General features: G+C 33.7%; 1 protein-coding gene across 1 annotated transcript; it reads right to left on the bottom strand.

The window, feature by feature from the left end:
* Positions 1–110: 110 nt before the first annotated feature.
* dub (duboraya) lies at positions 111–12,196 on the bottom strand (the record flags this gene model as incomplete). Its single annotated transcript, XM_079283275.1, has 7 exons — positions 111–754; positions 7,476–7,823; positions 8,125–8,331; positions 8,745–8,813; positions 8,934–9,002; positions 11,593–11,682; positions 12,188–12,196. 7 exons carry the CDS (start codon positions 12,194–12,196, stop codon positions 725–727), a joined length of 822 nt encoding a protein of 273 aa, XP_079139401.1. The 3' UTR covers positions 111–724.
* Between the last annotated feature and the right edge of the window lie 496 nt (positions 12,197–12,692).

Below are 12,692 nucleotides of genomic sequence, written 5' to 3'. Positions count from 1 at the left end.
GTGGTCATTTTGTTCTCCCTGATGTAGACATTTGAATACTTCTTCCACCACTTCAGGATGAAATGAGGAATAATTTCAGAAAAGAACAAACACAAAGATAAACGTGAATGTAGCAAAAATATGCATTTTAATATCAGTTTCAAACTTCAAGGCACAATGTGACGCCCACACAGCATTCAGAGTCAACGTAGCCGCTGTGTGTGTTTATACAGGGCTAAAATAATACAGAACTTCCATGGTTGGTTGTTTATGAATGTTTGGAATGAAGGCTGTAACTGAGCGAACAAAAGGATTCCAAGACAAGCATGTGTCTTATTTTGAAACTTTACATTTTGTTGAACAATTCAAAATGAACGGGCACTACAAGCACACGTCGTCATCGTCATTGTCATCGTCATCATCGTCATCATCAGTCACAGCTGTGGAAGCGCCAAATATCAAGAAAACATATAAAAAAGAACAGATCCAGCGCTGCCGTGTAAGAAAAGCTTCCAGTCGAGGATTAAAAAAAACAAATTCACGTCTGTCGTTTTCAGGAGTTTTTTTTTTTTTTTTAATTCCCAATCATTCTCATCAGTGATTCTTTAAAAAGATAAAGTCGGTCACTTCTTCTGGCTCCGTCTTCAGAAACCGCGGTGACGGAGTTCCATAAATATTCACTCTCACGACGTGCAGACTTTCAGGCCTCGCTGCTGCAGGGTTTCCCTCCCAGACTCCCGGGGGCTCATCGGGCTGAACTCTGACTCGTCGTCTCCTGTTGGAGAAAGAAAAGAAAACGCTTCAACCTAAAATAAGTGATTTGTTTTGTCCGCTTGGTTTCAGCAGAAACAAGCTGTGAACTAAACATCAGCTTTGAAGTTGTTTCTGTGGACGGAGCTCAAATCCATCAAGACACAAACACGTGAAGCGGAGAAGATTCTTACTGAACATCTACTGATATGAAATACATCAGCTTCTCTGCACTCCAGTGGTTCCATTTGACAACAATAATAACCACATCATGTGCAATACTACTTCCATTATACTCCGTGTAATATGATCAATATCACTTTCACTATCATGCTCAATATGACTTCTTGTATTGTAGTTGTTGGTGCTACTATCACTTCGAGTACACTTTATATTTGTACTCTTGTATTTAATCTTTGTTACATTTTACTTCTTGCATTTTAGTAGAATGTTTTACTTTATTTATTTACTCTTGTTATTGTTTCCACTGTTACTTATTTTACATTCAATAATCCTATCGTTCATATATGTTCATTTATTCTATTGTTCATATATGTTCATTTATTCTATTGTTCATATATGTTGATCATTTATTCTATTGTTCATATATGTTGATCATTTATTCTATTGTTCATATATGTTGATCATTTATTCTATTGTTCAAATATGTTGATAATTTATTCTATTGTTCATATATGTTGATCATTTATTCTATTGTTCATATATGTTGATCATTTATTATATTGTTCATATGTTGATAATTTATTCTATTGTTCATATATGTTCATCATTTATTCTATTGTTTATATATGTTGATCATTTATTATATTGTTCAAATATGTTGATCATTTATTCTATTGTTCATATATGTTGATCATTTATTCTATTGTTCATATATGTTCATCATTTATTCTATTGTTTATATATGTTGATCATTTATTCTATTGTTCATATATGTTGATCATTTATTCTATTGTTCATATATGTTGATCATTTATTATATTGTTCATATATGTTGATCATTTATTCTATTGTTCATATATGTTCATCATTTATTCTATTGTTCATACATGTTGATCATTTATTCTATTGTTCATATATGTTGATCATTTATTCTATTGTTCATATATGTTGATCATTTATTCTATTGTTCATATATGTTGATCATTTATTATATTGTTCATACATGTTGATCATTTATTCTATTGTTCATATATGTTGATCATTTATTCTATTGTTCATATATGTTGATCATTTATTATATTGTTCATATATGTTGATCATTTATTCTATTGTTCATATATGTTGATCATTTATTATATTGTTCATATATGTTGATCATTTATTCTATTGTTCATATATGTTGATCATTTATTCTATTGTTCATATATGTTGATAATTTATTCTATTGTTCATATATGTTGATCATTTATTATATTGTTCATATATGTTGATCATTTATTCTATTGTTCATATATGTTGATAATTTATTCTATTGTTCATATATGTTGATCATTTATTCTATTGTTCATATATGTTGATCATTTATTCTATTGTTCATATATGTTGATCATTTATTATATTGTTCATATATGTTGATCATTTATTCTATTGTTCATATATGTTCATCATTTATTCTATTGTTTATATATGTTGATCATTTATTCTATTGTTCATATATGTTGATCATTTATTCTATTGTTCATATATGTTGATCATTTATTATATTGTTCATATATGTTGATCATTTATTATATTGTTCATATATGTTGATCATTTATTCTATTGTTCATATATGTTGATCATTTATTCTATTGTTCATATATGTTGATCATTTATTCTATTGTTCATATATGTTGATCATTTATTATATTGTTCATATATGTTGATCATTTATTCTATTGTTCATATATGTTCATCATTTATTCTATTGTTCATATATGTTGATCATTTATTCTATTGTTCATATATGTTCATCATTTATTCTATTGTTCATATATGTTGATCATTTATTCTATTGTTCATATATGTTGATCATTTATTCTATTGTTCATATATGTTGATAATTGATTCTATTGTTCATATATGTTGATAATTGATTCTATTGTTCATATATGTTGATCATTTATTATATTGTTCATATATGTTGATCATTTATTATATTGTTCAAATATGTTGATCATTTATTCTATTGTTCATACATGTTGATCATTTATTATATTGTTCATATATGTTGATAATTTATTATATTGTTCATATATGTTGATCATTTATTCTATTGTTCATATATGTTGATCATTTATTCTATTGTTCATATATGTTGATCATTTATTATATTGTTCATATGTTGATCATTTATTCTATTGTTCATACATGTTGATAATTTATTCTATTGTTCATATATGTTGATCATTTATTATATTGTTCAAATATGTTGATCATTTATTCTATTGTTCATATATGTTGATCATTTATTCTATTGTTCATATATGTTCATCATTTATTCTATTGTTCATACATGTTCATCATTTATTCTATTGTTCATATATGTTCATCATTTATTCTATTGTTCATATATGTTGATCATTTATTCTGTTGTTCATATATGTTGATCATTTATTCTATTGTTCATATATGTTGATCATTTATTCTGTTGTTCATATATGTTCATCATTTATTCTATTGTTCATATATGTTGATCATTTATTCTGTTGTTCATATATGTTCATCATTTATTCTATTGTTCATACATGTTGATCATTTATTCTATTGTTCATATGTTGATCATTTATTCTATTGTTCATATAGGTTGATCATTTATTCTATTGTTCATATATGTTGATCATTTATTCTATTGTTCATATATGTTGATCATTTATTATATTGTTCATATGTTGATCATTTATTCTATTGTTCATATATGTTGATCATTTATTCTATTGTTCATATATGTTGATCATTTATTCTATTGTTCATATATGTTCATCATTTATTCTATTGTTCATATATGTTGATCATTTATTCTATTGTTCATATATGTTGATCATTTATTCTATTGTTCATATATGTTCATCATTTATTCTATTGTTCATACATGTTCATCATTTATTCTATTGTTCATATATGTTCATCATTTATTCTATTATTCATATATGTTCATCATTTATTCTATTGTTCATATATGTTGATCATTTATTCTATTGTTCATACATGTTCATCATTTATTCTATTGTTCATATATGTTCATCATTTATTCTATTGTTCATATATGTTGATCATTTATTCTGTTGTTCATATATGTTCATCATTTATTCTATTGTTCATATATGTTGATCATTTATTCTGTTGTTCATATATGTTCATCATTTATTCTATTGTTCATATGTTCATCATTTATTCTATTGTTCATATATGTTGATCATTTATTCTATTGTTCATATATGTTGATCATTTATTCTATTGTTCATATATGTTGATCATTTATTATATTGTTCAAATATGTTGATCATTTATTCTATTGTTCATATATGTTGATCATTTATTCTATTGTTCATATATGTTCATCATTTATTCTATTGTTCATACATGTTCATCATTTATTCTATTGTTCATATATGTTCATCATTTATTCTATTATTCATATATGTTCATAATTTATTCTATTGTTCATATATGTTGATCATTTATTCTATTGTTCATACATGTTCATCATTTATTCTATTGTTCATATATGTTCATCATTTATTCTATTGTTCATATATGTTGATCATTTATTCTGTTGTTCATATATGTTGATCATTTATTCTATTGTTCATATATGTTGATCATTTATTCTGTTGTTCATATATGTTGATCATTTATTCTATTGTTCATATATGTTGATCATTTATTCTGTTGTTCATATATGTTCATCATTTATTCTATTGTTCATATATGTTGATCATTTATTCTGTTGTTCATATATGTTCATCATTTATTCTATTGTTCATACATGTTGATAATTTATTCTATTGTTCATATGTTGATCATTTATTCTATTGTTCATATAGGTTGATCATTTATTCTATTGTTCATATATGTTGATCATTTATTCTATTGTTCATATATGTTGATCATTTATTATATTGTTCATATGTTGATCATTTATTCTATTGTTCATATATGTTGATCATTTATTCTATTGTTCATATATGTTGATCATTTATTCTATTGTTCATATATGTTCATCATTTATTCTATTGTTCATATATGTTGATAATTTATTCTATTGTTCATATATGTTGATCATTTATTCTATTGTTCATATATGTTGATCATTTATTATATTGTTCATATGTTGATCATTTATTCTATTGTTCATATAGGTTGATCATTTATTCTATTGTTCATATATGTTGATCATTTATTCTATTGTTCATATATGTTGATCATTTATTATATTGTTCATATGTTGATCATTTATTCTATTGTTCATATATGTTGATCATTTATTCTATTGTTCATATATGTTGATCATTTATTCTGTTGTTCATATATGTTCATCATTTATTCTGTTGTTCATATATGTTGATCATTTATTCTATTGTTCATATATGTTGATCATTTATTCTATTGTTCATATATGTTGATCATTTATTCTATTGTTCATATATGTTGATCATTTATTCTATTGTTCATATATGTTCATCATTTATTCTATTGTTCATATATGTTCATCATTTATTCTATTGTTCATATATGTTGATCATTTATTCTATTGTTCATATATGTTCATCATTTATTCTATTGTTCATATATGTTCATCATTTATTCTATTGTTCATATATGTTGATCATTTATTCTATTGTTCATATATGTTGATCATTTATTCTATTGTTCATATATGTTGATCATTTATTCTATTGTTCATATATGTTGATCATTTATTCTATTGTTCATATATGTTGATCATTTATTCTATTGTTCATATATGTTGATAATTTATTCTATTGTTCATATATGTTGATAATTTATTCTATTGTTCATATATGTTCATCATTTATTCTATTGTTCATATATGTTGATCATTTATTCTATTGTTCATATATGTTGATCATTTATTCTATTGTTCATATATGTTCATCATTTATTCTATTGTTCATATATGTTCATCATTTATTCTATTGTTCATATATGTTGATCATTTATTCTATTGTTCATATATGTTGATCATTTATTCTATTGTTCATATATGTTGATCATTTATTCTATTGTTCATATATGTTGATCATTTATTCTATTGTTCATACATGTTGATCATTTATTCTATTGTTCATATATGTTGATCATTTATTCTATTGTTCATATATGTTGATCATTTATTCTGTTGTTCATATATGTTCATCATTTATTCTGTTGTTCATATATGTTGATAATTTATTCTATTGTTCATATATGTTGATCATTTATTCTATTGTTCATATATGTTGATCATTTATTCTATTGTTCATATATGTTGATCATTTATTCTATTGTTCATATATGTTCATCATTTATTCTATTGTTCATATATGTTCATCATTTATTCTATTGTTCATATATGTTGATCATTTATTCTATTGTTCATATATGTTCATCATTTATTCTATTGTTCATATATGTTCATCATTTATTCTATTGTTCATATATGTTGATCATTTATTCTATTGTTCATATATGTTGATCATTTATTCTATTGTTCATATATGTTGATCATTTATTCTATTGTTCATATATGTTGATCATTTATTCTATTGTTCATATATGTTGATCATTTATTCTATTGTTCATATATGTTGATCATTTATTCTATTGTTCATATATGTTGATCATTTATTCTATTGTTCATATATGTTCATCATTTATTCTATTGTTCATATATGTTCATCATTTATTCTATTGTTCATATATGTTGATCATTTATTCTATTGTTCATATATGTTGATCATTTATTCTATTGTTCATATATGTTGATCATTTATTCTATTGTTCATATATGTTGATCATTTATTCTATTGTTCATATATGTTGATCATTTATTCTATTGTTCATATATGTTGATCATTTATTCTATTGTTCATATATGTTGATCATTTATTCTATTGTTCATACATGTTGATCATTTATTCTATTGTTCATATATGTTGATCATTTATTCTATTGTTCATATATGTTGATCATTTATTCTATTGTTCATACATGTTGATCATTTATTCTATTGTTCATATATGTTGATCATTTATTCTATTGTTCATATATGTTGATCATTTATTCTATTGTTCATATGTTAATCATTTATTCTATTGTTCATCATTTATTCTATTGTTCATATATGTTCATAATTTATTCTATTGTTCATATATGTTGATCATTTATTCTATTGTTCATACATGTTCATCATTTATTCTATTGTTCATATATGTTGATCATTTATTCTATTGTTCATATATGTTGATCATTTATTCTATTGTTCATATATGTTCATCATTTATTCTATTGTTCATATATGTTCATCATTTATTCTATTGTTCATATATGTTGATCATTTATTCTATTGTTCATATATGTTGATCATTTATTCTATTGTTCATATATGTTGATCATTTATTCTATTGTTCATATATGTTGATCATTTATTCTTTGATAAAACTGGCACAATAATTTCCTTCTGGATTGGTCATATTTTGTCTTATTTTAGATATATATTGTATCATTTCTGTAGGAATCACCTCTTTCTTTTCCTCGTCTGCACTCTTTGTCTTTCCTTCAGTTGAATCTTCAGTCTGTTTGTCTTCAGAGTCCTCCTCCTCCTCCTTTCTTCCTGATGAAGATCCTTCTCTCTTTGATCTTTCCTTCTCGTCGGCTCCTCTGGTCTCGTTGTTTATCTCTGACTCGTCTTCTTCGTGAGTTTTGTCCTCTTTCCCCTCGTCTGTTTCTCCTCCTGTTGTTGTTGTTGTTTTGTCCTCCGTTTCAGTCGCTTCCTCTCCCTCGATGGCGTCACCGACCTCGTCTCCGCTGCTGGACGTCCTGTGGCGGCGGGACGGAGGGCGTCGCCGGATGGAGTGGCGAGCTCGGCCCTGCAGAGGGAACCAATGGGAGTGGAGACAGACGTGTGAGGTCATTATGTTCTCTGAACGGTCACGTTACCGCCTTTAGCTTTAGAAGCTTTGGTAGAAATGGATTCAATTCATCAAACAGTAATTAGAGTCAAAAGCTTAAAGTCCTGTTGTTGGTAATAATGCCAAACAAACAACTTCTAAAATGAATTAATGTGATTAAATATCAACTGTTTGGTTCTCCAAATAACAGATGATGAAACAATGGACAGAGACATGAAGAGGGCCAGTGGTGGAACATCCCTTTAACTCTCTGGCAGACCTTGATGCTGGTGTTCGACAGGATGGAGCCCTCCTCCACCGTGGGAGGGGCTTCAAAGGAGGCGGGGCCTTCCTCCTCAGTCCATGGAGAGGTGGTGTTGAGCGGGCTGGCGGGCGGCGGCGGCGTGGACGGGAAAACTCCAAAAACCGGGGCGGAGCCGGGGGAGGGCGGAGCGAAGAAGGGAGGCAACAGCTTGAAGCCGGGGCTCTAGAGAGAGAGAGAGAGAGAGAGAGAGAGAGGGAGAGGGAGGGAGGGAGAGAGAGAGCGAGAGAGAGAGAGAGAGAGAGAGAGAGAGAGAGAGAGGGAGAGGGAGGGAGAGAGAGCGATAGAGCGCGAGAGAGAGAGAGAGAGAGAGGGAGAGGGAGGGAGAGAGAGAGAGGGAGAGGGAGGGAGAGAGAGCGAGAGAGCGCGAGAGAGAGAGAGAGAGAGAGAGAGAGAGAGCGAGAGAGAGCGAGAGAGAGAGAGAGAGAGAGAGAGAGAGAGAGAGAGAGAGAGAGGGGGGGGGGGGGAGAGGGGGGGAGAGGGAGGGAGAGAGCGCGAGAGAGCGCGAGAGAGAGAGAGAGAGAGAGAGATCAGCGTGCAGCTCTCCGTTCACAGCAGCAGAAACCAGATTAACTCACCTGGAGCTTCTCGATCAGAGCAGAGTTCCTCTTGGCTTTGGCAGGTTGAGGTGAGGTGACACCTGTTGGCTGCTGACACACACGTTTCTGTTATCGAACTCTCATGGTGGTCACTAAAGTGGATCTACAGTCGTGGACAGATTTAAATCTGATTGTTTGTTGATATCAAAGGTTCCATATGTCTCTCACCTCCTGGTCGTCTCCGGTGGATTTGTGGAGCTGTAAGGAGCGAGGAGGTCGTCGTCTGACCGGCTTCTCCTGCTAAACAAACAATCATTAGTGTTACAATATCACTGACAGCAGACTAATGGCTTCTAGCATCTACTCCAGTAACTAGTGTTGATTCAGTTTTAGTGCTGAGATCAAAGGTTCATGTTAGTTTTAATCAACATGAACCTTTTTATTTTCAGTCTAGTTTTACTTGACGAAAACATTTTCATGTATTTATTTTGGAATGCAGTCTTTACAGTAGATACTTATTACAAAGACAGTCTACATGTCAGAGAACACAGTCAGGCGGAGGTCGACCTGTTGGTATTATTGAAAACATTTCTTGGAAAAAGGAAATCAAACGATCACAAAGAGACGCAACGCGACCGCAAAGAGACGCAACGCGACCGCAAAGAGACGCAACTCGACCGCAAAGAGACGCAACGCGACCGCAAAGAGACGCAACGCGACCGCAAAGAGACGCAACGCGACCGCAAAGAGACGCAACGCGACCGCAAATAGACGCAACGCGACCGCAAATAGACGCAACGCGACCGCAAAGATACGCAACGCGACCGCAAAGATACGCAACGCGACCGCAAAGATACGCAACGCGACCGCAAAGAGACGCAACGCGACCGCAAAGAGACGCAACACGACCGCAAAGAGACGCGACCGCAAAGAGACGCAACGCGACCGCAAAGAGACGCAACGCGACCGCAAAGAGACGCAACGCGACCGCAAAGAGACTCAACGCGACGCAAAGAGACGCAACGCGACCGCAAAGAGACGCAACGCGACCGCAAAGAGACTCAACGCGACGCAAAGAGACGCAACGCCACCGCAAAGAGACGCAACGCCACCGCAAAGAGACGCAACGCCACCGCAAAGAGACGCAACGCCACCGCAAAGAGACGCAACGCCACCGCAAAGAGACGCAACGCCACCGCAAAGAGACGCAACGCCACCGCAAAGAGACGCAACGCCACCGCAAAGAGACGCAACGCCACCGCAAAGAGACGCAACGCCACCTCAAAGAGAAGCAACGCCACCGCAAAGAGACGCAACGCCACAGTAAAGAGACGCAACGCCACCGCAAAGAGACGCAACGCCACCGCAAAGAGACGCAACGCCACCGCAAAGAGACGCAACGCCACCGCAAAGAGACGCAACGCCACCGCAAAGAGAAGCAACGCCACCGCAAAGAGAAGCAACGCCACCGCAAAGAGACGCAACGCCACCGCAAAGAGACGCAACGCCACCGCAAAGAGACGCAACGCCACCGCAAAGAGACGCAACGCCACCGCAAAGAGACGCAACGCCACCTCAAAGAGAAGCAACGCCACCGCAAAGAGACGCAACGCCACCGTAAAGAGACGCAACGCCACCGCAAAGAGAAGCAACGCCACCGCAAAGAGATGCAACGCCACCGCAAAGAGAAGCAACGCCACCGCAAAGAGACGCAACGCCACCGTAAAGAGACGCAACGCCACCGCAAAGAGAAGCAACGCCACCGCAAAGAGACGCAACGCCACCGCAAAGAGAAGCAACGCCACCGCAAAGAGACGCAACGCCACCTCAAAGAGACGCAACGCCACCGCAAAGAGACGCAACGCCACTACTGTAAAGAGACTAAAAATGACCTCAAAGTGAAGCAACACAACTACAAAGAGACACTAAATTACCATAAATGACACTCTTCTGGGTAATTAATAAGCTATCTTCAGTCAGATGTCTTTGGATTGTGAACACTGGACAGCTACATGTAAAGGACATTTACTGTATTCCAGGATTGCAGAAATAATCACCCGTACAGAGACTGTATGTATCCTAATGAAATATGTATTTTCTACTGAAATAGATTTCACATGTTTTCGATAATTAAGGTCTCGTGTCTGAGCTGCAGGGAATCATAAAACATTGTGGAACAGAAAATACCAGATTGTTCTTCACCAAAAAGAGACGTTTGATACTGAAACAAGTGTTGAAACACACACAGAACGCTCTTCCTGACCCATTTCCTGTTTCTCTTCTTCTTTTGCAGCACACTGACACGTGACTGAGACGTTTTATCACAATGTTTCAAAGTAAACAACGTCTAAATACATCGTCTGATTTACTTCAAATGGATTCACTGTGTGCACTGTGTTGGTGCATTCAAGGACGCTCCAACACCTCAGTTTTCACAGACAGATTTGACATGTCACAGCAGGACGTCAGGGGTGGATGTAGCATCGTTTGAATAGTTATTGTCCGTTTTGAGTCTCTTTGTAGTCGTTTTGTCTCTCCTTGTTGTTGTTTTGTGTCTTTTTGTAGTTGTGTTCTTGTCTCTTTGTAGTCATTATGTTTCTTTGTAGTCTTTTTTAAACTCTTTGTAGTCATTATGTTTCTTTGACGTCTATTGAGTGTCTTTGTCGTGGTTTTGTCTCTCCTTGTGGACGTTTTGGGGATCAGAGTGTCTCTTTGTAGTGGTTTTGCATCTCTTTAGAGTAGTTGTCTTTACTATTTATTTTTGAGGTTTTGTTTCCAGGGATGCTGGAACATTTGGCCAGTTCAATAATCCATCCCCGAACTCTGTCTGACTCTGTCTGACTCTGGTGTCTACATGTATTTGCTGATACACAGACATTAAACTCACCGTTTCATTGCCGGCAGCATCGTGTGGACGAGACGAGCCTTTGAATCTTCCTGCAAGTTCAGCGACCGAGCGCCGGGACGGAGCCTCCTCCTGAGGGAAGGAAAGGAGAGACGAGGTCACCAAGATTCATTTCATTCCTTAAAGATCTCAGATGTTCAGCAGACTCATCCAGGTGCAGTGTGTCATTTCACGTGTACATGTCTGAGCTGCTGGAAACATAAACATTCAATTTTCATTTCATTATATTGTGTGACAACACATTCAATGCATATGATGCAAAGTATTCATATAATGAGAGCAGTACGCATAATTATATTCTTTTTCTCCATTTTATTTGTGATGCGATATTAATCTCTATTCATGCCGGATTAGCATCTAAACGGTAAAACTACACAAAGCCAAGTCTCCTCAGATTTGTTAAACCTTCATGAGTTGTAAAAATGTGTTTAAATTATGTAAATCAAGTTGCCTTGTGTTCATAACTTCACATTGGTCCAAAGTGACGTACAAATACGAGCAGCAGTTTCCATTATATACATAATATGTTCTCTTCAAACTACAATCTAGCAATGCATGCTGGGAAATCTGCTCTCACACTGATCATGTTTCTTTAGAAACTTATTACTCATTCATCAACCATTCACCCAATAAAACAAGACTTTAAATCAGCTAAACTGATGTTTGCACAGAAATGGTCTGAATAGTAAAATCTGACATTTTAGTCAAATTAACTGAGAATTAATTAGGAAACTTGTACGTTTACATTAAGTTAATTAGATAAAGGTTTAAACACTAAATAAAGGGGGTAAATCAGGATACGCTTGTACTATCACTCCCAATGCTGCTGCTCCTCGTGTTCTAGTACTTTTACTGCTCGCGCTACTACGACTACTGCTCCTGCTGCAGGTGACTTCCTGTCTGCGGCGGCGTGTCGGCAGCGCTGTGACCATGTTTAGAGTGAAATGTGAGTGTTCTCATCAGGGAGGCAGCTGCTCCTCAGAGACGCAGCTCAGCACAACATGACTGCATGTTTTCTGACCCGTTTCATTGAACATAACCACATTCTGATCTCAAACCTGGCAACCTCACTACGAGTTCAG

Source organism: Melanostigma gelatinosum, assembly GCF_949748355.1.
Source record: "Melanostigma gelatinosum genome assembly, chromosome: 14".
NCBI lineage: Eukaryota > Metazoa > Chordata > Actinopteri > Perciformes > Zoarcidae > Melanostigma > Melanostigma gelatinosum.
The sequence above is the reverse complement of the archived record's forward strand: the minus strand, read 5'-3'. Positions and strand labels throughout refer to the sequence as shown.